Raw genomic sequence first — 27,609 nt, forward strand, 5'->3', positions numbered from 1 at the left:
ACAATGATACATGCAAAAAAATATTTCCTTCCTTCTCATGATACATTTTTTGGTTGTGGTGAGTCTTAGCCTTAAGCAATGGTTTTTGGTTTGTAGAATATTTTTTTTCAAAGCGCAAGCACAAAAATTTTGAATCATATAAATACCAGCACATCAACTATACAGAAAAAGAAAAAGCTAAAGATGACTCAATCATTTCCTTTTCTTATCATTGAAAGATGTTCATAATCTCCAAAATAAAAATAAAAAGCTAAAGCTAAAGTTAAGTCTAAAGGAAAAGCATTCCACTCTGCCTAATTCAAGGATGCTCTTTGAAAGGGTAATAAATAAAGCTAAAGCTAAAGTTAAGTCTAAAGGAAAAGCATTCCACTCTGTCTATTTCAAAGATGCTCTTTGAAAGGGTAATGAATAAAGCTAAAGCTAAAGTTAAAGCCAAAGGAAATAAATCGAGATAAAGCTAAAGCTAAAGTTAAAGAAAAAGCATTTCCCCCTGTAATTTTTAATTAAAAATGCTCTGTGATTTCTCCTCCTCAAAATATTCTTTTACAAGGGAAATCCGTTGTTCTTGTTTATCAAGGTTTAATTGCTTGGAGTAAGAAAATTGCTTAAGTTCTGACATACTAAAGGCATAAAATGAACCAAATCTTACACTCCCCCACCTCCTTAATGTAAATAATATCACTTATTCAAAAAAAAAAAAAACGTTAAGTGATTATGTAATTCGATGATTAATAGCAGTTAAATATATCATTTGACGCCATTTCCCCTTTTTTATTTAAAAAAAAAAAAGACAACGGGTGGCAAGCTATAGTTATCCATCCATTCCGAGATCCAGAAGACTCACAGAGGCATTTCAGCCCCTCCCTAACCACAATCAAGCAAACTCGCTAATTTGGAACCGCGAACCGAGACCTCTTTTTTTTTCGTATTTTGAGAGCCGGAAGACACCATTTCTCCTTTAGTAAACATGCTATGCTATAAGTTGCTTGAGCTAATTCCATTTTTCTTTTTTTTTTTTTGTATTTTGGTAGCCGGAAGACGCCATTTCCCCTTTAGTAAACATGCTATGCTATCAGTTGCTTGAGCGAATTCGGTTCTTAAAATAACACATTTGGTTTCTTTAATAAGTTAAAAGAAAACATTAAAAACCTATGCCCTAAAAAAATGTCTTCAAACTCCAAGAGCTACTTGTTATGTTTTTATTTTATATTTTTTGGTAAAAAGTTACGTGTTCGTATACATTATCCTAGGTTCTCAGACCCTCCTTTTTTCACATCTTCAAAAGGATATCTCTTCAAACAAGCACCGGGGCGTTCGTATGAATCCACATTTAGCTATATAAACGAAGACTAAACAGAATTCAAAATCCATGCTGCTTTCAGGATGCCATCGATACCTGGATCATCTCCGGCATCTTTGTCATTTTCAAATGATAACCAAAACAACATGTTACAAGTCTAGCCCTGAGATTTGAGGGTCCTGTGCGAAAGTGAATTGGAGGCCCTAAAAAACATTAAGAATTTTATTTTTTTTGTTCAAAAAAAATAATTTTAGTTTTCAATTGAACTTCTATAAATTCTAACAACACAAACAAATTTAACAAATCAACAAGTGGAAAGGTGGCGTATTGTTTTTTTTTAATTATTTCGAGGGTCAAGGTTCAAATTTTCATGTTATTGTGTGGAATTTTTATATTATTTTGTGGAAGCTTATGCATTTAATAAAAATAAACTGAAAAGATGATGGAGACGAGTTTTGAACGCATTTCCTAGGCTGCTGTAAAGAAGCAATAATACCACTTGTGCTAAGACTCAAGTTTGTAATATTCTACACATACTATTATATATACGTAAATGTATGCAAATTTGAAAAATCGAGAGCCTTTCCGATTTGAGGCCTTATGCGGTGGCATCTATTGCACCTCCTCAGGGCCGGCACTAAGTCACGAGTAAGTTCCTGACTTGTATTGAGAAAGAAGAAATCTTTCATTCTCTACGACACATCAAGTCATTTGTGATTTGAAAAACTATATGTACTTCCCTCTATTCTATTTTCCTAATCAAAATGGATTCTCTTCAACTGGAACTAGTTATTCCTAGATGATGATCAATCGGAACAAGGTTATTAATTCCCATTCAGACAGATACCCAGGAGACTTACCTTGTGAATGTACAAGATATTACTTTTCCCGCACCCCACAACTATAATTTCACCTTGCTGCCGGCCAAAGAAACAATGTCACAATTGTGGACATCCCAATATTGTACATACATGATACTCGTAGTTATAAGATTGTTAAACGAAAATATATACCAGCCGCCTCTGGCCAGAGTGTCCTGTAATCCTGTTCGAAAGAAAGCTTCCAGTCTTGTCCATAACCCTCCATGTAAAATTGCATTATCTGTAGACCTGCCTGGGATGTGGTGGAAGCAACTTATATGAGAAGTCCTACTTTCTGTATGCACTGTCAAATTAATAAAAGAGAACATACAATGTTTCTTACATACTTTTGGAGTAAGTGTGGTCGAGACCCAGATAAACAAATCTTAATGCCTCATACGAGTCGCCTGGGATTTGCTACTGAGCCTTAATCAACCAGGCTTACTTCACAATCTGGTACAAGCTACATAAATCAAAATGATAAGAAATGTTCTTCAGTACTTTTCCTTTGGCAGACCTTAATTATTACATGTCACAGAAGGCAAACAATTTTTTACAGTTACCCTGCTAGTCCACAGATGGCAGATTGAATGCATAGGCTAATAAAAAATCTGAGGACATGGCATCATCACCCACCTTATAAATTCAACAATTAAGATTACATTCTGATCCCCTGAAATCCGAGCTTGTTTGGACCGATTGCACAACAGTTCCTCCAGTTGAGTGAAATCCATCCTAGAAAGCCACCTCCGAATTATGCTAACAGAATAAACGATGCCTCTGCAGAAACGACATTATGAGCGAAGCTATAAACTATGAAACCCGTAAACTTTAAGCAATTGGGAAGTGCTCGTACGCTTATAATTAAAATGAACATAATTTTCCATAAACAGTACTTCAACTCCAACAGCACCTGTCTCGGGAAACAACAAACAACTTTGATCAATATCAGAGGCGGAAAAAAAGATCATGTTTTGTCCATTTTGGAGATGCTTGAAAGTTTAAAATAGAAGTCGTACCTTTAAACGAGTGGCTGAATTGAATAAGATTTACATCAACCATGCACACGACTTTGAAGTATTTGGGGACAAGTCTTGTGTCTGGCTAGTATGGTTGGTAGTCAACTAAAATGAGCAAAGAGAGCATATCTTAATTATCAGGTTATCATATGATTTATAAATATGACAAGGCAGTAAATCGTAGAATGCAAGAGAAAACTAAACTGAAATGCGAGAGAAAAAAGTAGAATGCAAGAGGAAAGAAAAAACTACCGGTGATCTTTGCGATATGTGAAATCTTGGGCCATTCTGGGCCGCTCTCCTTGTTGCATCTCTCTTTTAGAAGGGGACAACCAAAAATTTGTATCTCATTTAATTTGGTGAGACGTTAGCTTCAGCGACAGGTAGATACATCAGATTCTTGCAACTCTCTGTACTCAGGAACTTAAGAGATGCAAGGTTACCCAACCACTCAGGAAGAGCCTCCAAGCCGTCAAAGGAATATATAACCAAATGTGTTAAAGAAGTGAAGTGTTGAACTTGTTCAGGTAGAGACTTGAGCTTAGGCCAGCCCCACAAGCTTAATCTTTCAAGTTGTGACATAACCTGAAAAGGAGGGAATGAATCGAGCTCCTTCCCGAACCCACCAATTTTCAATACATTCAAGTGGGCGAGGCTGCATTGTGAAGATGTTGCTAACCCACCAGGTAAACTTTTTAGTCCATCACAATCATATATAACCAACTCACGGAGGTGCGTGAGGCTTTCTAAACTTGGAGTAGTTTCTAGATTTGAGCAACTGCGTATTGTGAGATTCTCAAGAGAGGCAAACGGTTGTAGCCCATCTGGAAAATGCTTCAAACTGTTACAACAACTGATATGCAGTTCACGGAGGGATGTGCAGCCTTGTAAAGAACTTGGAATCGACTCTAGACTCCTGCAATACTTTATCGACAACTTCCGGAGAGATGGGAGGCTATAAATTTGAATCAAGGTGAGTTTATAGCAAGACGATATTGTCAGCTTTTGAAGAGAGGTACAAAATTCCAACCCCCTGGGTAGGCTTGATAATTCAGGACAATATCTAATATGCAACGCACCGAGAGATGGGAGGCCTTGTGTGATTGGAATTGTGGTTATTTTGGAGCAGTTTTGTATTTCCAATGTTTGAAGAGAGGTGCAGCAATCTAGCCCATTAGGTAGACTGGATAACTGAGGACAGTCAACAATGGACAATTTGCAAAGACAAGTGAGACCGTGTATAACTGGAATGAACTCTAGACTATCGCAACGCTCTATAGCTATCTTCTTAAGAGATAGAAGAGTGTGAAGCTCATCAGGCAAACATCTAAGATTATCACATGTAGAAATACGCAACGAATCAAGAGAGGCGCAACACCCATATACATCCGTAGCAATACAAGATAACTCTGGACAATCCTCTATCTCCAAACATGCAAGATTCTTGTTGTTTTTTAACACCCCTTCCAGCAGAGAATCGAGTCCCCTTATTTTCTTTAATGTGAGACACGTTATAGTGCTAAGGTTGGTGCTTTCCACGACCTTTTTCCTTACCCACGATGAAAATAGACAGTGATAAAAATAGGTAGTAAATTAAAAATATGCATAGAGAACTAGTCTAAGTTAGAAACTTTGGAATAATTGCAGATAGATTTCTCTGGCAATATTTGTCATTGCTTTCATGTCACATTGCTCAGGAGCAGTGTTTGTCTGTATATATTCTTTTTCAAAGCTTACCAAACTTTCTCGAACCATATTATAAAGAAAACATCCAGGAAGCTTCCCTGTAATTTGTGATTTGTTATTTTATTGTAAATAACTACCTCAAAATGTAGAACATCAACACATATTATAACATGTATACAAGTATAGCACTTGGCCGCGCTCCGGTGACATACAATAATTACACGACATATTTTTCCAAAGTCAACATTAGAGAAGGTAATCTTCAGGGAAGATGCTTTTTAAGTTCAGATTTTGACTATGACGATCATATGGCCAACGAGCAATATCGTTGTAAACAAGCTGAGCCAAACTCAATATTATTGTGCTAAAGTTCACCTAGTTGGCATTTTTAACAGGTACCCAAACTCGAACCTTTAATAAGCTTTGTTTAAATGGTCAACCTAAACTTACAAAAATGTAACATAAAATTCTATTTAAACATTGAATTCACCCACTTCGAAGAAAAATAAAACCTATTTGTGTGAAAAAAGCTCTACACCCACCAAAAACCCTAACCTAAGCTCAGAACTAACATTCCTCTTCACACGTATCACCCATCTTTTTTCTCCCAACAAAAGAAGAGCATTCTTCAAGAAAATTAATCCTTCGATCAGGAGACCGGGTTCTTGATTCCACATTGCTCCGTTATTTGTTCATCATTAAAGTTTTTGTTTTCTAATTTGTGTTCCAGAAGAACAATTTCATCTTTCTAGAATTAGATCCCTACTTCATGGACTGATCGGTACAACATTACAATATTCGCTATAACACGATTTTCCAGCGTATGTTTGGACAAGAGGTTTGCAAGTATCACGAGATTTAGAATAATTAGTTAGGAATGCACTGATTCGATGAGGAATTTGAAATGACTTGACATAGGATCCACGATCACTCAACAAAGGTAAAGACAACTAGAATTCACGAACCACAACATGCTTTGAGAATATCTTTGATATCTGGATCATCCCCAGCTTCTTTATCCTACTCCAACCGGAAAAAGAAATAACAAATTAGGAAAAACGACCTGACAACTATAACTTTTATAAGAAAACGTTTAAGAGCTCATTATCATGCTCTAATTCATTCTTAATTGTGAAATTCTTTTCGTGTTACAAAGTTTGGTGTTCTCTAAACAATTGAGTTTGCAGTGTTTTTGCCTAGAGTGTGATATTATCAAGTGGGGAGGAGAAAAAAGGGTGTTTATTAACATGAAATTCCTAAGTAGCACAAGTCGCTAGCATGAGAATCTAGAAGTCCGAAAATGCCATGAGCAAGAGTTCCTGTCTTAAAGGGAAAGGAAAGAGGAAATCTTTTAACGGATCTAATTGTAAATATTGATTCATTTTTACTCTGAAGAACATTTGAAAATCCCCTCGTTTCTGTTCTCCTAATCAAAGTGGAGTGTTTTATCAGCAAATACTGCCAGATTTCCTGGTGAAGTTTCAATCTGAACCGATTACTACCACGTGATTAACTCCCATTCAGACAGAAGGACGGAAAGACTAACCTTGTGAATGTACAAAATGTTACTTTTACCAGGGCCTGCAACTATTATTCCACCTTGCTGCCTGCCAGATAAACAAGAACGTAATAAAAGGTGAATCCTCCCATGATATATATATATATAACTTGTAGTAAGATATGGATATACAGATATACCAGCCGCCTCTGGCCACAGTGTCTTGTTCAAATGAAAGCTTCCAGTCTTGTCGATAACCTTCCATGTACAACTCTATTATCTTAAGACCAGCCTAGAATGTGGTGGAAGCAACTTAGATGAGAAGTCCCACTAGCTACCTTTATAAAAAACATGAAGGGTTTCTTACTTTGGGAGTGAATGTAGTTGTGACCCCAGAAACAAATCTTAACGCCTCATACGATGAGTGAGTGGGATCAGCGTAAACTTCTGAAATACAATAAAACAAAATAAAATTTTGTGACTCAGATGCCCTAAGGAGGAGAAAAAATGAACCCTTCAAGGTAGATAACACAAGCTCTCTTGGATTTACCTCCTTTGAATTTTGTTTGCTCAGAAAATGCTGTTGCCTACACGAATTAGCACTCATGGTTATAAACGGTCATTTCACTTAACAAATCAAAACAAGGAATAGATAACGAAACCTCAGAAAAAATTAACTCTCAACCAATGGCAGATGAATCAAATACAGTTTCTAAGGGCAAACCTGATCAGTGCTACCAGGTCCGATTAAAACAAGCGCCACACCAGATGCATCCATTATATCCTGTCAACATGAAAAGAAATGTCAAAATTGTGTTGCGACCAAAGAGATTTCAATGCAAGTGCAGAAACAATCGTCTAATATTCAATTGACGAAAAACTAAGGAGTGCGAAAATCGCTACCCAAAGGTAATTACGCACATCCTCCTCCTCAGGGAGGCTTCAGTGTATGCCTTGTGGAAATGGCAAAGTTCGCATTCAACAATTAAATTTAACACGTACTAATCTTTGATGGCAAGGAAGCTGCAAATTATATATAATGATCAATGAGTAAATACCTTCTTTGATGCAAGATAGTCAGCCCGCTTTCGGCAAAAGACACATCTGAAAATTAAACAACACTTTAATTCTCAACTAATACAGATTAACGATTGCTAATCAAACCTCAGTACGAAAAGAAATAGTTCAATTGGTAATAGAAACTCACCCGAAATGGCGCGCAAACGCGACGACAGCTGTCCTGTCCTTCCACAAATCCGATATCGGAATCCCGTTCCCGTTCAAATCAAACTACTTTCACCGTTTCCATTAAACTCGCCGCATCTTCACCGCTCAAAGAAGAGTCAATCCCTGCTCACGTCCGCACAGGATTATAATAGTTTTCTACTTCTAGATTTCTTGGAAACCAAACAGATTATTGAAAAGGAACACTTGCCGGGGGAGCCAGAGACGGCGGATGCTACGACGGCGGATTGGCGCGGTGAGAACTTGACGATTCCGTTGCAGCTGTTGACATTGAGGACGAAGCCGGACTTCAAATTCGAAGATTGCGCGGGGAATACACGTGGAGAACTGCGATTGGTGGTCCGATTAAGCTGGAGGGTGCTGGAGAAGAGCGTTGCAGAGAAAGTAACCGCCATAGTTTCTCAGAGAAGAAGCAGTCCAGGAAAGTGGCGACCTTTCGACCGTTGGTTTTATTTGTGGGAAATGAGAACACACGTGGCGATTCCTGAGCATTCCGTCCTACCATGGGTGTAGGAACGACAAGTCGTTTAGCCTAACAAGTTGGTTAAAAAACGACATCAGTCATTAGGGTTGACTGTTGAGCGGGCATAAAACCGAACGCTTTCCCAACAGCCAACTAACTTTCCCAGTCCCCTCCCATCACACCCTGCAAACTTCGCCAATTCAATGGCGGCCCTTACCCGCCTATCAAAACCCTCCTTCTCCTCCCTCTCCTCCCTCTCCTCCGTCTCCCGCATAAGCCGGTTCCTGTACTCAGGCGTCGCGCCGGATACCTCCTCTTACGGCGCCTCGTCTTACAACGCGCGCTTGGGGTCCACGCCCAATCTCGCGGTGAAGGACACCAAGGACCGCAGCGTGCAGTGGGTCTTCCTGGGCTCGCCGGGCGTCGGAAAAGGCACGTACGCCAGTCGGCTCTCGAATCTCCTCGGCGTTCCTCACATCGCCACCGGAGATCTCGTCCGCGAAGAGCTCGCTTCCTCCGGCCCTTTCTCCCAAGAGGTTTTTTATTCTTCTGATTGCTTACTTTTTTCGTCAGATCTGCATTTTTTTTTTTTTTTTGGGTTTTGATTTTCTGTGTTTGTTTTATTGTGGGTTGCAGTTATCGGAGATCGTGAACCAGGGGAAGTTGGTGTCTGATGAGATCATAATAAACTTGTTGTCGAAAAGATTGGAGGCTGGGGGAGCTAAAGGGGAACTGGGTTTTATTCTCGATGGCTTTCCTCGAACGATTCGACAAGCAGTAAGTGTTTCCGCATTCGAATGGTATAATGTGATTCAAAGTAGTATAAAAGATCTTAAATTTATAATTGAATGTGGTCGCGATCCAAGTTAAACGAATTTGATTGATCTCGATGAGCAATTGACTGAATGAAAGCTGATATCTTGGAATTGCGAATGTTACGTTGTATTGAATTGGTGGCAATGTGCTTGAGGATTGATTGTTTGTAACAATGTATGTGTAGGAAATATTGGAAGGGGTGACAGAGATTGATTTGGTGCTCAATCTGAAGCTCCGGGAAGATGTGCTGCTCGAGAAATGCCTTGGGAGGAGAACTTGTAGTCAGTGCGGGGGAAATTTTAATTTGGCGTCCATTAATGTCAAGGGCGCAAATGGACATCCTGCAATTAGCATGGCTCCACTTCTCCCCCCTGCACATTGTATGTCAAAGCTTGTTACTCGAGCGGATGATACCGAAGAAGTGATTAAACATCGGATTCACGTTTACAATGAGAAGGTATTGCTTTATTTTCCTGATGATTAGTCAGGGGCACATTTGAATAACATTTTTAAATGCTAAAGAGTCAATGAGGGATGAAAATAGAACATTTCTTTTCAATGTTATCTTCACTTCATTTTGATGATTTTATTTTTAATGGTTCTCCCAGAGTCGGCCTGTAGAGGAGTTTTACCGCAGTCGAGGGAAACTGTTGGAGTTTGATTTGCCAGGAGGGATCCCAGAGTCTTGGCCCAAGTTGCTTGAAGCTCTTAATCTCGATGATTACAAGGAGAAGCAGTCTGCTGCTGCATAAATTATTATATTGCACCTTTAAAAGGTGAACACGCCATTCTCTTGACGCCTAAGGTGCTAGCTAGGGTTTTGGACAATTTCAATTTTTTGGACTGTGTTTCTCATGGAGAGAATTCAGTTATATTGCATTGGGAGCGAAGCTTTCCATTATTATTGTTTAGTTGAGGGGACGATTTATTTACTAACAATTTTGGCAGCAATAAGCCCCGGTAAAGGAGGATGAGCATACTGTATTCTTGTAACGTATAAGAGATTAATGTAGGACATTGCGTCCTGTGGGGCTCAATAAATGGTTTTCATAACCCTCAAGTAAAACCTGTTCTTATGAGTTTTCCATTTGTTCTCTGGGACGTGATCATATTCTTACTTATCGTTTATATTTTCTTCTTTGGACAATGACACTTTCTGTGCCATAGTTTAGTTTCAGATGAATGAGTTATGCTAAGATATCTGATGTTATGATACATGCTCATTCTGATAGGGTCGTTGGCTGTTATATGGCTGCGTTCGACCTTTTTTTTTACAGATTTTTCTTGCACTGGCCGAGTTGATTGGCACTAGTACTGCCAATCATCAAGTTATCAGCTGCAGATATTGAATCGGCACAATACCAGCTCTTGACTGCATAAGTTGAAGCGGTTTCAAGATAGAATGTGCCGTACATTTTACGTAAAAAATCTTTTTACACTTCCCTTAGAATTAGATCGTAGTTATAATCCTAGTGCTTAGACTTTATGGGGTTTTTATGCCTCATAAATGATTGTGTGTTTTTGAACTATTTAGTGGGTCATGTCCTGTCTCTTTCAATCACAGCTGAAACTTTGAAAATGAAAACCAGATTGTAGAGAAGATTCATGTTCGATTCTTTGTTTTTTTTTTGGTTATGGCGGTGATAGCTATGTCGCATGCACGTTGTAGTTCTTGAACGTTGCGAATGTGCCCGTGAGTCCGTGACAAAGATTGTAAATGTCGTTGGAGTCACATCTGTGAACTATTTACGAGATGTGGATGTTAGATCGTCTTTGCTCCTCTCATTCCAAATGTTTTCCAGCCTCCCTCCCTCCCTCGTAATCCAATTTATTTTTCCTGACCTTCTGGATATCATGTAGAAGTCTTAATTTTTATGCCTACAGCTTAAAATCTGCAACCTTGGCAACCCCGGCGTCCATTTCGGTGCCAAACGCCTGACTCGTTCATCAGATGGTTTCAGACTTTCAGTTTTTGTATCAGGGTTAACTGTGATTATGTTTTTCAGTCGTCTTAAGTATGTTGCTCATCATCTTAAATCCACGCAATAACTCACCAGTTCTGGAGTGCTTTATCCACTTCTACTCCGCCTGGCCGAAATCGCTGAGGTCGGTTTAGGGACGATGAAGACTGAGAAACGCCTCAACCTAATCATTCATATCATGGTTTAGCACTAACAAGCATCTCCTGAAGAATATGAGCAAGCTCTGCAACAGCTTTCTTTGCCTCCACGTAATCTTGCACCTCTTATTTCTCATCTTTTTTAGGGTTTTGGCAGCTTCAATTCTCCAGTGTTGGATAAGGCTTGAAGGGTAGTAGGGCCCCAAAATCTACCAAAAGAAGATATGTGAGGTTTGCAAAAAATATATTTTATTAAAAGTAAGCACTACGGAATTGGATCATGCTGCCTACCAAAGCGCACAAGTCAATGTGTAGGCTTTGTCATGACATTTTCATGAGGGGCCAAGATAACAAGATAATAATTATTAAAAATTTGAGAATGAGTTAAAAATTTGAGAATAATAGAATCGGAGTGTTGGGGGGTTTTCGTGTTGAAGGGTTTTGATGGGCTTGTGTTATAAAGAGATGAGCTAAAACTCTCACGTTTCTCATTTCTGAGTTAGCAAGTACTAGACCCAAAACATCTTTAAAGAAAAAGCAAGTTTGAGGGAATGCTTTGTTGATCTTCCAGCAGCTCCTAGATGATTGGTTTGGTGTTATGTTGAGTGCTTCCAGCGCTAATGAGATGCTTACCTCACTGCTGATGGAGTGTTTCCTTCGGCGCTGATGGAGTGTTTTCTTAAGCACTAATGGAGTGTTTCCTTAGACACTAATGGAGTGTTTCCCTCGACGCTGACAGAGTGTTTCGCTGGGCGCTGACGTGTGTTTCCCTACGCGCTGATGATGAGGCTTGTTCAGGTCAGGATCCCAAACCAAAACCCAAGTCTCGATTCCCAAATTGATCCTTTTCGAGATGGAATTTCAAAACTCGAAACCAAACCGAAATTTCGGTATTTCTAAGTTGTTTTGATTTTTCAGTTTGAGATTAGGAAAAGCATATATTAACATAATTTAGAAAGATCGTATGAATGCATCCACAAATCACAAGTTTGCAATCCCCAAATTCCAAATTTACACAATTCGAAGAAAGCCCTCAATCAAAATTCAAAAGTAGAAAAATTGAACCAAATACAAAGACATCAAGCAGTAATTGAAATTAGGTGTTTTCAAAACAGAAATCCTAACTTTAATCCTAAATCCCCAAATTGAAAGCTCAAAACCATAATTCACAATTTCAGAATCCAAATCGATATCATGGTACAATAATTTCATGAATCTTGGTACCGTTCAGATCAAAGAAGCTTCGATTGGATATCGTGGTGGGAGATGGAAGTGGAACTGTAGAAGTCTAGATCTGGAATATGGAGGAGTCGTAGTCCGTAGAGGTGTGGTGGTCAGTGACTCGACGGCCGATGTGTTGAGTCCATTGTTTGAAATATCCTAGACATGCTTGATATTTCCACGGAAATATCCAAATTTAGGGAACGTTATGGAAAGAGGGGAACTTCACCCCATATTTGCAATATTTTCGAAAATCAGTCAATTTCCTTGATATTTTTAAGAAATATTCAATGTTTCCAGATAATTTGTAAAAAGTTTGCAGGAAATATCCATGAGCATGTGTATTCTTTATTTTTAAATTTTTTTTCTTTATGGTATTAGTTTACTTCAATAAAACTTGTACTGCTTTCATGACGAAAATTTCAATTAACTTATGTAAAATTTATTTTTTCTAGTGAAATGCTTTATCTTATTACTTGTCATTAGAAGGAAGTTTTTCTTCTCACATATCACATACTTATTGTTTACACAGTAACTAATCATTAATTTTTAATTCATACATGTGTTGTGGCTTCATATGACATTCCCTAAAAAATAATTTTAATTTTTCATGTTTTTGAGCAAATTTCCATAATTTCCATCATGTGTTGAGTCCGTTGAGTGTTGACAGAGCGGAGGAGGAAAGGAGTGGGTGCATAGAGATTCAAGAGGTATGAGTGAGAGAGAGTGCATGCTTGATTTAAGAGATGAGAGAGAGTGAGTTTTTGACCCCAACGGTTGAGATTTAATCAACAAAATCCAACGCTTACAATTTATGCTAATAAATATAATACACACACACACACACACATATACATACATACATATATATATATATATATATATTAGTTGGGGATTACTGAACACTTTGGCGACCATGTCCCAATTCTCGTACCGAAATATTGGAATTTTTTTGGTATGGGTTACCGAACTTTTCGGGATTTTTCGATCATGTTCGGGTAATTTGGAATTTTTTTTCCAGCCCTACTTGATGGAGTGTTTCTCTAAGTGCTGATGAGTGTTTCCCTAGGCGCCAATAAAGTGTTTCCTTGGGCGTTGATGGAGTGTTTCCCTAAGTGTTGATGAAGTGTTTTCCTTGGCGCTAATGCTGAAAGCTTTAAGGAGTATTTGTTAAACTAACAAACACTGGAAACGACTGAGTAGTCACAATAAGCTATGACTTGCATGAATGACGTGTAGTGTGGAAGTTTAACATGAGATAGGGGTTGTTCTTGGCCGTGTGGCTTCAAAGTAGCTAATATAGGATTTCTAATGGTTTGGTGGTTTTGCAGGAGTTAAGGAAGATTATTGGAAGGCTCAGGATGAAAAGAAGGCTTATCTCTAAAGAACTAGGTTTCCTGCACTTAGAGGAAGCTTGGTCTGCGTAATGCATACTTGCCCTTGTCGTTCTTCTTCCCTTGCGTGGTTCTCTCTCCCCCCCCTTTACAGTGTACTAGTGCATTGTATTTATAGAAGCAGGGATCCTTCTAGACTCCAGCTGGAGAATCTCTTGGTTTCTTTTCCTTTTCTAAATCAGCTAAGTTTTCCTTCATCTTTCCATGGCTATAGCTACAAGTTTCCTTTTTGGTATAACACTGTAGAGGCTAGGAGCCTAATAATTCATGTTTGAGCACACTGCCCAAAGTTTCTCTTTTCCTAGACCAAGTCCCACACAATGTGTCCATCTTTGGTAATGCTCATCCCTGCTTTCTCTCTTATTTGTCCTATGTGAGCTTATAAATGAAGGATTCCTTTCTACACAATAAAAGGGGCGCACGACCTTAGATAAGCATATGATTTGGTTAGCACAACTTTGATTTGATCGGATTTTATAAACGTCAAAATGGTACCTATTCATGGACATAAAGGTTTTAATCATGTTTTGCTTCACGCAAGATCAACTATTATGATTAAACGGTCCGTAGAGCTAGCCAAATAGCCATGGAATCCTCTTTAGCGAGGTACTTCCGTTTGTAATGCTTCAGGCATAAGTCTTTGAATGAAGATCATGTCGGAGGCTTATTCAGCTTTATTCACGCCCCTTGATGACTTTAATGGTTTCTCAGCTTTTCGATAGTCAAGTGAACCTTCACGTCTTGTACCCACCTAAAGTAGTTTCCATCATAAACGTCCAAATCAGTGAAATCGAACTTGTGACTGTTCGACAATCCAAAGAATGAAGGAACATGATTGTAGTTGGTGCTATGAGAAATAAAACCTCAATATGCATCAAAGTTAGGACATTCGGGTTCTAAGACATGGTTTAGTTAATTTGCATGAAAAACTTCAGGTTAAATACATGGGTTTATGTTTTATGAAAACTTTAGGTTTCAAAGCACTAAATTCAAAACTTCAAGTTCAATTTAGATGAACTTCCAGTTCCTAAAGGGGGTACCTAGAAAAAAAAAAACATAATACAATTCATGTGTAGTAAATTTGAGGTTACTTCAGGAGCCCAAGTGTGAGTAGCTTCGGAACAACGAAATGTGTCAACAGTTCGACATAGTTCAACAATATACAATATACAATCTAACCCTTGTTTTTAGTTCTTTTGTTTTTTTTTTTTTTTTTACTCACATGTTTCAATCATCATATAAGATAATTCGAATAATTAAAATATGAAAATATTAGTTGCGTGTGTGCATGCTTATATATATTGAATAATATATGCAATATACAATATATATATATATATATATATATATATATATAATAGGAAGACTGGGGGTTCATGGATCATGGTGAATGTTTTCATGCTAACAGAGTCCTATAAAATATTGATTTCGTGTTTTAAAAGAACTTAATTTGCTAGAAACGAAAGAAAGTCTTTGAATGCTAGTTGTAGAAGATCATTCTCCAATGTTGGATTTCCATCTTTAAGGTGTTTTACCTCCTTTAACATAAAAGAAGAAATTGAATCAATAACAAGTATAATAATTCAATAAAATAAAAAGTTAATTATAAGAAGAATAAAAGGTTAATTATAAGAAGAATGATTGAAACATAATACTCCCCCAATTGAAGATAGACAAACTCTTTTAGTGCAACGTCAAGAGCGTACTGATAACATGTTATAAGTTTATTTTACTGAAGAATTATGGAGAAATGGAGAATGGCGGCAAGAAGAGAGAAAAGAAAGAATTTGGTGAAGTATGTTGAGTGTTTTTTGACACCATTATGCCTTTATCTGTAGTAGAAAGGAAGTGAGAATCTTTATCTTTCAAGTAATACATTACAACTACAAACCTATCTAAATAATATTATAGAATTCTATAAAGATTTATTTGGTAATACGATCACATTCCTAACCAATTTAGAACTGCAACATTTAGATGTTTCAGGGCATTTTTAGTCATTTGACCTTGAAACACCCCGACCCGGGATGTTCACTTGAACTCCAAATCGAGTTGTGATGACCGACACCAGGAGGGTGACGAAGCCATAAAGTGTGGTGATGTGGAAAATGTGAATAAATTTAAATATAAAAGTGCCTAAATATAAGAGTGCGCTTGTGAGTGTGAATGAACTCATTTCACAAGTGATGTCAGAGCATAAATAAAGTACAGTCAAGTAGGATGAGAATTATACCATTGAAGGTAACTACATATACAAAGATTTGCCAAGAATCCTCGTCGACACGAAAGCTCAGCCACTAAAACCTGGAGGGGTGAACAAATAAGGGTGAGTGAACCTGAAAATAAAGCTTTATGAAACATTTTCAAAAACATAATAACCCCTTACCGTAAAACAAGTATAGTTTCTACATAACATACTACATATAGTATGAAAATACTTACCGTGGCCAGCAATACCTTGAAAATGCAATACTTCATAGTAATTCATAAATAAGCATAATACTTCTGGTAATCACAATATCTCGCAGAAATAAACATATCATATCGAGTACTCATCAACATATATTGACACGAGTTCATGCAGAGATTTTCTGACATGAACATGACTGGGTGTAATAATGAGTTACGCTTTAGTACTATAGTCACGTGAAGACTGACGCTATGCGCATCACATACGAGTCATAATTGCCTATCGCAATCAAAGATAGGACTGGCACCTACAATGGATCCAAGTGAGCGTACGGTGCGATGTGAACATACACGGAAAGCCTAGCCCTGGCTTGGGGGAATACTGACATCAGTGTAGCACACGATGAACAAATAACATAAATATAGGCATGCCATAGTAATTCAATAATTCTAGTCAAGATAATACTATTCATGATATTTAAGGCATCCCATTATAGTACGCTTACTAGTGCATCCCATAAAACGTAGAACAATTTCATGAATTCCGTTGATGCATTAGTTTTTATAAGTGTTAATCTAATCTAGATGTGCATAAGAAATTCGTTATAAGATATATAAGTGGAAACTAAATAAATATATAATATTTAAAAGTAAAGATCCACTCATAAATCATGTTGTCGGGTCGAACCCGCTTCACGGGCATTGATGATCCTTGCAATGCGTTTCACCTAGAAACGAAATCACTTACGTTAATATATAATGTATTAACGTGTTTTTTTGTACAAAGTACGACTAATAAAGACACCATTTTAAAACGGTCGAATTTCAAAAAATGGATGGTTGATTCGGGTTCGGCACATCGAGAAATCTAAGGAGGGACCTCGGGCTCCTCCACGTGCCGAGCACAGTGGCGCCACCCATACGCGCCCATGCATCGTGAGTACCACAGTTCTCACCTTCCTCGCGAAGACCTGTGTTTTGCAGGTTGAACAGCCAACTTCCCGAGCTCATTTCAAGCTTGATTCTCAACCAAATTCAGTGAATCAAGTACCCATTTAAAGTTAGGAATATAGGAATCAATCTATACCCATTTGAGGCTGTGCCATAATCAGAGTTCGCCGAAAAAACGGTCTGAAAGTGGCTCGATGGCCACAGTTCCTTCCTTCCAAAAATCTAGGGAAATCTCCCCCGACTTGTTTTCTACACTAAATCACCCCAATCATAATTTTAAGGTTAAAAGAACAATATAAGGCTTTGAAATAAGAAGGATGTGAAGGTCTTAAGGTTCACCATGGTCGGGAAAAAGAATGAACAATGATACGGCCGCTGTACAGTGTAGATTCCATGTTTGGGTTGCGTTCATAGCTTAAAGTCCTAGTTTTTTGGCTGAGAAGCTCGTAGATCTTGTCAAGGCAATAAAGTTAGTGGTGGTGATGGTATTGCTGAACCACTTAATCAGGGTTTGCAGAGAAAAATGAAGAGTGAGGTTGCAGATGTCAAACTCGCCTGGGTTGATGGCAGGTGGTGTATGGCGGGGGTGTGCATCTCGGCCTCTCAGTGTTGTACACAGATAAAGGAAAGTTTGAGAGGAATGGAGAGTCTATGAGTGATAGGGAACAGAGAATGAAAATAATGAGAGAGTGAGAAAGATGAAAGAGCTAGAGGGATAGAGGTTTGAAAGAGTAGAAGAGAAACTGAGATGAGACACGGGAATGAAGGAAGGAGTGGTGTGGGCCCCACTTGGCACACAGTTCAAAGTCACCAATGAAGAAACAGAAAAATATCTCCCATAACGTGAATTTACCAAAACGCATATCACGCTACATAGTTTGTAAAATCCTCATCATAACTCCAAATTCAATTCCGCTTACGCTTATGCGTTCGTACCGTTGAGTACTTCAAGAATACTGTAAAATAATAGCTCATACGCATCACGAAAAACGGTCAACGAAAGTCAACAATCTCTCTTCTAAGGGCATTTTGGTTAATTCACGCTTTTAAAATTTATAAAATCGTAAAATTAGGGACGGGTTGTTACAATCTACCCAACTTAAAAATTTTGTCCCCAAAATTTGAAATAACTTGTTATACATAAAATAGTGAAAGATAGAAGAAAAATATATATAACAAGAAGATGTCAAGTTAGAGTGGTTGCATAAAACAGGATGTCATTCCATCTTTATTGTAATGATTCCTTTTTCATGCCTCCAAACTTGACTTTTGTTCTCCATTAGTACAATAGTATAAAATAATACCTTTATGAAAACATGAGGTCAAAAATAGATAAATAATAACATAACGTCAAAATGTATATATACAATAACATAGGATTAACTTAGTTGTACTGAAATCAAGACTAAGCTTAGAAAAATTTCACCTACGCACTCGTGGTGTCACGTATTCCAAGAATGTGTAGTACCCTTGGGTCAAGCCCAAATAATAAATAAGTAATTAACTAAACAAATATAAATACTAACGTAGACAAGCCTAATTGTCCACTTACTTAATGAATCCAACGAATAAGTTATTGATACTACGGTTTGCAGCTTGTAATACCGACAACTCATTGTTGTCCCGACAAGTAAGTAATAGATTCCTAAGGGTGTAATATTACCATCTTGCCCTTCATTGGGAAATACACCTAAATCATCTAATGAAAGCCTGCATCGCGCTCACGCACTACCCTTTCGGGTGAAAACATCAATAGCACACAATTTTACTACATCGTAATCTCGATCATTTGAATACTTGTTCGCAATACTCTTCTATTAATCATGTTCCGTGAGTAAAATCTCTATACCACGACTCAAATGGTACCATAACCAAACCAGAATAATAGCTATCATTGTACTCAACATAAATAAAGATAGGTGTCTATCATAACCGACCAAAACTGTAAAACAACAAAAGCAACATGTTCTCTAAGATTAAGATAATTCATTCAGACTGGGCGTTAGTTTGAGAAAGAAATGCGGTAAGTGACAAAACTTAATACACATGGCCTTCAGAAGGCTTCCCAATACTTGGAAGCAAAACACGCATCACTATGAGATACAATAGTGACAAGCATACCATGTAACCGAACAATGTAGTTCACAACGTCTTAGCGAGCAGATTCATAGTGGATTTCTCTCGAATTTATGCTTAATAGCTCATACGCGTCACGAAAAGATAGTCAATGAAAGTCAACAATCTCTCTTCTAAGAGCATTTTGGTCAATTCACACTTTTAAAATTTATAAAATCCTAAAATTAGGGACGTGTTGTTACAACCTGTTAATATTCAAACCCAAAAGAGGCAAGTAGCCCTTTAACACAATGGTAGAAAATAGTTATATCATTACATCTCGGTGTAGGTTCGAAGGTGTCAGCTCTCTAATCTAATATCTAAAATCTAAGCTATCTTCTTTAAAAATAAATAAAATAATAAAATAAAAAAAGAGAAGAAAATTTACACAGCGCGTGTGGGGGGACATTTTTGTCAACTCAAAAAAGTAACACGTCACCATTCCACTTCAATCGGTACCAACCATGGTTGATAAATTGGCGAGTACACAATCCCTAAGGACAACGACGTTTCCCCTCCGCTGTACTCGCCATCCAGTTCACACACGTGTCAGAAATCCGATCTCAGAAATCTTCAGACCCGCCAAGCGAGTCCTTGCGCTCACTGCTTTAGATTTCGTCCACCTCAGCATCCCCTCGGCCCCATTTTCCGCCAAGCTGGAAATATCTTCCATCCAGCGTGGCGTCTTTCTACTTCTACTGCATCTCCAGCCCTTGTTTTGTCCACGTCATCAATCGTTCAGCTCATCTCGGAGCTCATATGTTTCCCTCTCTCTCTCTCCCCTTCTCTCTCTCTCTCTCTCTCTCTCTCCCACCTCTTTTTTCTCTTTCCCTGACGAAAGGATCGGCGATTATCTGTCCCTCTCTCTCTCATCTGTAGCTGTTGACAGAGTCTTATGTTTCTTGTTCCGGTCAAGGTTGTCGGAAACCCAAAGTTATCTGCAAGTATCGAACCAAGACATTTTTGAAGATCCAAACTAAGATTTTCAGGATTATTCTCTGACGTTGTTATTAATTTTTAGTGACAATGATTATCTTGGTAATTTCAGCTTGGATCTAGCTCACTTATGGCGATTAATGAAGCTTTGCAGGTGATTTCTTCCATGTTTCGCTTCTTTGATTTTTTACTTCCCCGTTTATTTATTTATTTTTAGCTACTTTGAATTAGTTAATTGGAAGCTCTTTATTATTTTCAGTTGTTGAAGAATTGTTAATTGAGATGTTAGTAATCTAAAATCACAATTTTCTGTTGATTTTGTGTATATTTGAATAATTTGTTGATTAATCTAATAGTTGTATACAGTTGCAAGTTCTTGGAGTACCAAATTCTCCTTTTTCGGAAATTTTTAAATTTTTTGCATACTGATAAGTTTCATTTCTGGAGAAGTGTTTGTTTTCTTTAAGAACAATTGATGCTGTCAATGTTTTGCGGTGGATTTTTTGACTGATATGATGTTCTGGTATTACAGGGTGAAAGCAATTTGTTGGGTTTCAAGCCGTTTTTAGCCAGCTAACAACGATTGGCGTTAATTCCGCATCAATTGTGTATATATTTGGTTATGAATTTGCTGTCGGCATCACTCTGTAACCGGTGAATACACTTTGTGTTAGGTTTAGAAGGGTCTGTAATTGCAGATGTTTTGTTTTGAAATCAGCGCTGTGCGCTATTCTTTTCCCCGATTCAAGAAGATATTTTTTTCGTTCTGAACTTGGGCCGTGTTACTACTAGTGTTTTGTGTGACTGACAGGGAGTGTCCTGATGAGTGTTAATAGTGATGAGGACAAACAACTGTTGGAACTGGACCACCGCTCATGGGAGGGTGAGGGGAAGAGGGGTAACAATGGAGTGGAGGATGAGGAAAGGAGGTTAGTGGAGGAAGATGAGTCGAAAAGTAATGGAAGAGCTGGAGATGTAAAAGGTCGGCAAGGAGGGGCTGTTCAAGCCCAGACTGTTACACAACAGCCTCAAGGGTCAACGGTATGCTGGGAGAGGTTTCTACCACTAAGATCTCTTAAGGTTTTGCTGGTGGAATATGATGATTGCACTCGCCATGTTGTCACCGCACTGCTTCGCAATTGCAGTTATGAAGGTTAGTGACCGTACTACTGAGACTCCTAATGCTTACTTATGCATGACAATGTCTAGGCACTGCTGTTTATGAAAGAATTGAACGGATGCATTTTCAACTTTATGGAGTTGAGTATTTTCTTCACGATTAATGCGGATGCTATCATCTGTATGCTACCATGTCTTTTATTACTGAATAGCATAAATGTGTATATTGTTGCATTTGAAAATCAATAATGTTAGTCGAGTTTTTGTCATTGCAAATACATTGTCAGTGTCGGCAGACAAGTACTACTTTTGTGCATTAATCACATCTTCTTTATATATTTTATTTATTTTTTGAATTGAGGATTTGACATTTAAAATCTTCATAATTTCAGTGATTCCAGTAGCAAATGGAGTGCAAGCATGGAAGATTCTTGAAGATTTGACTAATCATGTTGATCTAGTTTTAACTGAGGTAGTCATGCCGTGCGTATCAGGCGTTGGTCTTTTAAGCAAGATTATGCGCCATAAGACGCGGAAAAATGTTCCTGTGATTAGTAAGTTATTTTCCCCATGACCATCTCGTTAACAGCTGTAGTGAGCAGTCATCTATGTTGAGTTTGAGGCAGTTTAGAAAGTAGACGCTTAACTATGCCTTCTGTTGAGATGTGTGTGCAGTGATGTCATCTCATGATTCAATGGGTCTCGTCTTTAAATGTTTGTCAAGGGGTGCTGTTGACTTTTTGGTGAAGCCTATTCGAAAGAATGAGCTTAAGAACCTCTGGCAGCACATTTGGAGGAGATGCCATAGTGTAAGTCCTTAAGATTTTCTGATCTGGTATTCAAATATTTGCCCACAAGCGTGTATAGTGCTGTTCAGTTCTTTCTTTTGTGGTTTTTTTTACCTCGCTTCCTGATATATAATATTTCTCCTGAAATATAGAGTAATATCCTCTCTTGAGATTGGTATTGAACAGCGCAGATTTTTATGAGAAGAGCTTTATAATTGTATGATGATATTTAATATGTTTGTCTAAATGGTGATTCAATGCTTGTTTGATATTGCAATTTATATTACGTTGCCTTTTTTTTTTTGTATGACTAGTATCTTAACCTTTTTTTTTTTTTTTTTTTTTTTTCAGTCTAGTGGCAGTGGTACTGGAAGTGAAAGTGGCACACAAACTCAAAGGTCCATAAGATCAAAAAGTGTTGAAAAGTCCGGGAACAATATCGGAAGCAATGATGAGGAAGATAATGTGAGCACTGATTTGAATGTTGGAGATGGAAGTGACAATGGAAGTGGCACTCAGGTATGGTTGTTATTGGATACTAAAGATCTTGGATGGTACGTACCTCTTGGACACTTAGGACAAGGGATTCTTTTTGTACCTTGATACCTTTTTTGTTACAGGATCCCATTACCAATTTTATGATCATCTCCGTAAAGAAATATCAAACAATAAATTCATAGAATGACCTGGAATCATAGAAATGTACACTGCAGTCTCACTGTGTCAATGCGTTTCATTTTGTAGAGTTCTTGGACAAAAAAGGCTGTAGAAGTTGACAGTCCTCGACATGCATATTCATGGCCCCATCCTGATAGTACTTGTGCCCAAGTAGTTCACTCAAATGCTGAATCACTTGGTAACAAATTGCTTCCTGCAGCTGCAACTAGGGAGTGCCAGCAACAGAAGGAACAAAATGGTATTCCTGGAATTATTGAAACCTGTGTGGTTCTGCGTGTCCTAAATTCAAATGTTATTATGCAATTTTGCTATATATAGATGTGTGTGCGCGTGGCGCACCTAAGTGTGTGCATATGTACTTGTTTTACTTTCTTCGTGATTAGGCTGTATTTTCTATTTCCAGACAACTTTGCAATGGGAAAAGATCTGGAGATATGCCTGACCAGTACTAAAGATTTACAGCATGGGCAACGTAATGATTTTTCAACAAAACTAGCAGGAACAAGACAGAATAATCTGCTTGAGACAGGTTCCTGTAAACGTGACGAGAAAATTGATAAGGGCAAGCTGAATTTGAATCGTGAGAGTCCTTCGAGCATGCTGAAGTATGATGGTGCTACTGTAACAGGTGTTGTTACTAATCCCACTGATTCCCAGATGGACAACACACAATTTGAAGCTTCTAACAGACATTATAACGCCTTAGATGTTAACAATAAGGCGAATAGTGATACTCATGAACTACCATCCGTGGAGCCCAGTTTGAAAAGGCTTAGAGGAGTCAAAGGCACTGAGACAACAGTACAAGATGACCGCAATGTATGGAGACGTTCAGACTCTTCAGCCTTTTCAAGGTATTAGGAACAGAAAGACTTAGAAATTATTATTATCTGCGTAAGTTTGAATCTGCGTTCACTTGAACTTTCTATATTTTCCTTTAGCATATTACTTCCTCTGCAGGTATAACGCAGCCTCAAATGCTAACAAGGGTCCTTCTGGGCATGTCGGAAGCAACTCTCCGCATGATAATAGTGGAGAAGTTACAAAAATGGAATTCTTTTGTGACATTCGATCTCATTCAAGAGATAACCTTCCCAATCAATGCTCGATCGGAGGCAGAAATATCAACGATATGGGGTCCACTACTAATAACGACGTTCCGAAATCTCAAGTTGCAAACAAGTCAGCAGCAGCAGCAGCATCCACAGTCCAACTTTTGCATCCATCATCTGCTTTCCATCCTGTGAAGGACCTTAAGAGTGCTACCGAACATGTTGTAGTAGATAATGCTAATGATGTGGAAACAGCAATACGAGTTCAATCAAGAGACACCCAGAAGCAACTGCAAATTCAGAACCTCCATCATGATTATGATCAGCATCGGGTCCATCACCATGTTGTCTACAATATGCAAGAGCAACAGCTTCATAACAATAATGATTCATCTTTGAAGAAATTGGCTGCAGCTGCCCCACATTGCGGATCATCCAATGGGACTGGGCCTGTTGAGGGCAATCCTGGAAATTACAGCATCAATGGGAGTGGTTCAGGCAGTAACCATGGGAGCAATGGGCAAAACGGAGGCAGTGGTGGACATAATGTTGGAGGTACAAACCTAGAAAGTGATTATGGAGTTGCTGGGAAAAGTGGAAGTGGTGATGGTAGCGGAAACCAGAGTGGAAATAGAGTAGATGAAAACAAGAAGCAGAGAGAAGCTGCCTTGACCAAGTTCCGTGAGAAAAGAAAAGAGAGATGCTTCCGGAAAAAGGTAACTAACATTCAGTTGTTTGCATATAGTAGATCTTAATAAGTGCTTATGAAAAATTTGCGCTTTCCTCCTATATTTGCAACATTTATATTAAATGATTAACTTCAATCTGTTAAATTCACCCTTTCTTGCATTGCATGTTTGAGCCGAATTCATCAAAACAGAAAATAGGAGAAAATATAGACAGCTTGTTGAATTTAATTTTCGTTTGGTTTTTCAGGTTCGGTATCAAAACAGAAAGAAACTGGCAGATCAACGGCCTCGCATTCGAGGACAGTTTGTGCGGCATACAGTGAGCGAGAACATGAGCAGGACAACAGATATCTAACTCGACACTTCCAGTAACATAGGGTTGAAATTTGGTGAGTACTTGTGAGCTGTTATCAGTTAAATGCATATGTACATTTTCTTGCAACTCTTACAAGCAAGGTGCTACGTAAATATTTGTGTGGAGACATTTGGAGGTGTAGGACGTGAGAACTCCAGACAGACCACACCTTGAAACTGCATTCGATTAACGTGGATTTCAAATTGCTTCTTTTAGATGAGAGGCCATCAGCTTTATGCTTTCAGTGTCTTTATTTGATCTGGTGTTATTTTATTGCCTGCCAATAATTAGCAATTTTTGTTTTCATGTTAAAGAAAAAAGCTTTTTCATTTCCTTCTCTAGACTTCTGGTCTCTCGGTGTTAGGCCGTGAGCCGGCCAACATTTCGCTTGAGGTAAGGTGGTTTTCACCGCAGAATAATGTGAGTTCTGGTATGTCTCTTTACTGCAGGCCGGTTTGCCAAGGCAGTTTGCCTGCCATTTGCATTTGAGTTCAAATTTCTCTCTTCGGTAGAGTAGTTAAAGGAAAAACGCTATTTCTTTACCAATGTATACATGCGCAGATTACGTGAACCAATGGAAATTATTATGTTAAAATCGGAATTGATAAAACATTAGGACGAGAATTATGAGATTACTCACAAACCTGTGATTTCTGCATTCTCTTTTTCATCTCGTGCGCTCTAATTAGCGAAGATTAAAAAAAGTGCCGAAATCACTTCTCTTTCTTTTAAAATGCAGGCGGTAAGAGGTTCTTAAGGGAAAAAAACAAATATTTGCTTTTATTTTTTTGGTGTGTTGGTACATTTTGGAGATGGAGGAGTCAGGATATGGGTTGGGCCCAGGTTTGACTCTGCTTAGAATTTTTGTGTTTCGGCCCTTGGGCTCCAACTGTACCCAAAAGTGCGAAGTAAAAAAATGGAAAAGAAACAACCTCCTAATCCTCTGTTGCCAGTGTTTAAAATTTCTTTGATACAATAGAAATTTTCATGGAAATATTCAAAGAATCAGAGAAAGATATGAAAATGGGGGGTGAAATCTAAATTTCATCTCGTATCAATATTGGTGGAAATATCGATATGCAAATTTGTGAAAATATTGACAAATATATCGAATATTGATATCGATTTCGGTTGCTTTTGATGAAAATGATAAAATTTAAAATGAAACTTTAGGTAGTGTCAAACATTAGTTTGGAAGAAATATAAGAATTTTTTCGATATTTAACAAATGTGTCAAAAACATCGACGGTATTTATCGATTTTAGCATACATTTAAGAGTTTTTCCGAAATAAGGTGAAATGTAGACTTCAACCTTCATTTTTATATTTTTCTCTGATTTGTTTGAGTGGACGATGTGTAAAAAACAAGAGACAAACACGATATGCTTTGCTTTGTTTCGTTCTTCCGGGAATGTCTTAAAGATTCTGCTCACTGGTCGCATTCAATTGGAACAAATCCAAAAGAAAAAGAAGGCCACCGCACTGCTGTATTTGCTAGTACTGAAAAAAGCATATATTTCAGATTATATCTAAATAATATTGAAGTTTGAATAAAATTAATTAATCACATAATTCAATATTGATACTACCTAATCAATGAGCTTATGTATAGTGGAGATTAACTGCAAGCCAACACCAACAAACAACCAACGTAGGAAACCCTAACAGCTAAAAAACAAGTCACAAAAGGGCTTACAGAAGATAAGAGAGCAAAAGTTCAACAAACAGAAGCACTACTTCAGTGGAAATTCTGGTGATATATCCACATAGCATATATATATGTATGTATGTATGTATGTATATATATAGATTATATAGTATATATCTGAATTTCTGATGCAAACAAGATGGTTTAATTTTAATATCATTTTTACAGCAAGAATGATCTAATAAGTAGTTAGTTTAAGTAATCGCTTAGGTCTTTGAATTAGATACATGGCCATTAAGATATCCAACTGCAACTCAACAATCTATGTATCTAGTTATGAGTTCAATTTCTCCTTTGTCTCCACAGGCAAAGTGGTGATAATGTTTTCTATAAAGAATAGGACGAATACTTCAGTCGACCATCTTACATGTATGAGGGTGTTTTATAGCATTAATCTAATTAAATTGAAGTGATAAACTGTTGAAGATTAATCTAATCAATGTCTTATTTAATATAACTATGGTTCAAACTTTATAAATATATTACTGACATATGCTCCTATTCCCAGGTTCTAATAATATTCACTCGTGCTAATTGCTATGATATGTGGAGTCCGTACCAATTCCATAGGTATATTATATGATCTGTGCGACAGGTTTCTTTGATCAGCATGAATCTGTTTATTTATTTATTTATTTTGTTTGTTTAATTTACTTGATTAAGATGAAACCTTTTCGTGGAAAAATTGGGGGTGATTTTCATAGTTGGTGCAACTATATAACTTACAATGATTCTATATATGTGGTAGCATCTCTATAAAATGTTTTAAATTATGGAAAAGAAGAAGTAAAGCTGAAAAATATTGGATTCAATTGATATAGTTACAGAAAAGGCAGCAAAAAATTTTCTAGTGTCAGAATTGGATGTATAATATGTTGGCTTTGCATGAAGAGAATTGCGAGTAGAACAAAACTCATCATATACCATGAGCCTGTCAAGTTTAAGGCCAAAAAACAATGGTTTTGGCTTCCAAAAATACAAAATAAAGTTTTTAATAAATTTCAATATTTTCGGTTGCTTTCCGATTAATGTCGTTTAACCTTTGGGTTGTTCTAGGGAGTTGTAATCCATTTATTTAAGCCATTGTTTGTTCCCATCGTAATCTCATCTTCAATCAATTAATCAAGCACAAACTTTGGGATTAAAAAAAATGGTGGATTTCAAATTTTTGGTTCTTCAAGGATTTAT

General features: G+C 37.6%; 3 protein-coding genes across 5 annotated transcripts; 2 read left to right on the forward strand and 1 right to left on the reverse strand.

Moving 5' to 3' along the window:
* Positions 1 to 5,704: 5,704 nt before the first annotated feature.
* Positions 5,705 to 8,058, reverse strand: LOC103934107 (thioredoxin-like protein AAED1, chloroplastic). The gene is given in 10 exon segments (XM_009343810.3): positions 5,705 to 5,885; positions 6,412 to 6,472; positions 6,564 to 6,655; positions 6,731 to 6,810; positions 6,914 to 6,950; positions 7,088 to 7,147; positions 7,422 to 7,467; positions 7,571 to 7,653; positions 7,655 to 7,713; positions 7,799 to 8,058. Coding segments are annotated over 10 exon segments (786 nt in total). The 5' UTR covers positions 8,004 to 8,058; the 3' UTR covers positions 5,705 to 5,822.
* Positions 8,059 to 8,219: 161 nt separating this feature from the next.
* Positions 8,220 to 9,972, forward strand: LOC103934093 (adenylate kinase 1, chloroplastic). Its single transcript, XM_009343796.3, has 4 exons — positions 8,220 to 8,607; positions 8,708 to 8,848; positions 9,072 to 9,344; positions 9,496 to 9,972. The coding sequence occupies exons 1-4, from the start codon at positions 8,275 to 8,277 to the stop codon at positions 9,637 to 9,639; spliced, it is 891 nt and encodes a 296-aa protein (XP_009342071.2). The 5' UTR covers positions 8,220 to 8,274; the 3' UTR covers positions 9,640 to 9,972.
* A 9,905-nt stretch (positions 9,973 to 19,877) lies between these two features.
* On the forward strand, positions 19,878 to 24,949 carry LOC103934049 (two-component response regulator-like APRR7). 3 transcript variants are annotated; one of them, XM_009343782.2, is made up of 10 exons: positions 19,878 to 20,186; positions 20,565 to 21,185; positions 21,544 to 21,705; positions 21,827 to 21,960; positions 22,291 to 22,458; positions 22,684 to 22,855; positions 23,021 to 23,245; positions 23,324 to 23,471; positions 23,578 to 24,385; positions 24,606 to 24,949. In XM_009343782.2, the coding sequence occupies exons 2-10, from the start codon at positions 20,855 to 20,857 to the stop codon at positions 24,711 to 24,713; spliced, it is 2,256 nt and encodes a 751-aa protein (XP_009342057.1). In that variant the 5' UTR covers positions 19,878 to 20,186; positions 20,565 to 20,854; the 3' UTR covers positions 24,714 to 24,949. The 3 variants fall into 3 exon arrangements, with proteins under 3 accessions (XP_009342057.1, XP_009342040.1, XP_009342034.1); XM_009343765.2 differs by having other exon boundaries at positions 19,879 to 20,186; positions 20,565 to 20,686; positions 20,844 to 21,185; positions 23,021 to 23,471; XM_009343759.2 differs by having other exon boundaries at positions 19,879 to 20,186; positions 23,021 to 23,471.
* Positions 24,950 to 27,609: the final 2,660 nt, after the last annotated feature.

The sequence above is a fragment of a genome, unplaced genomic scaffold, assembly GCF_019419815.1.
Source record: "Pyrus x bretschneideri cultivar Hongxiangsu unplaced genomic scaffold, Pyrus_bretschneideri_v1 Contig45, whole genome shotgun sequence".
In the NCBI taxonomy this organism is placed as follows: Eukaryota; Viridiplantae; Streptophyta; class Magnoliopsida; order Rosales; family Rosaceae; genus Pyrus; species Pyrus x bretschneideri.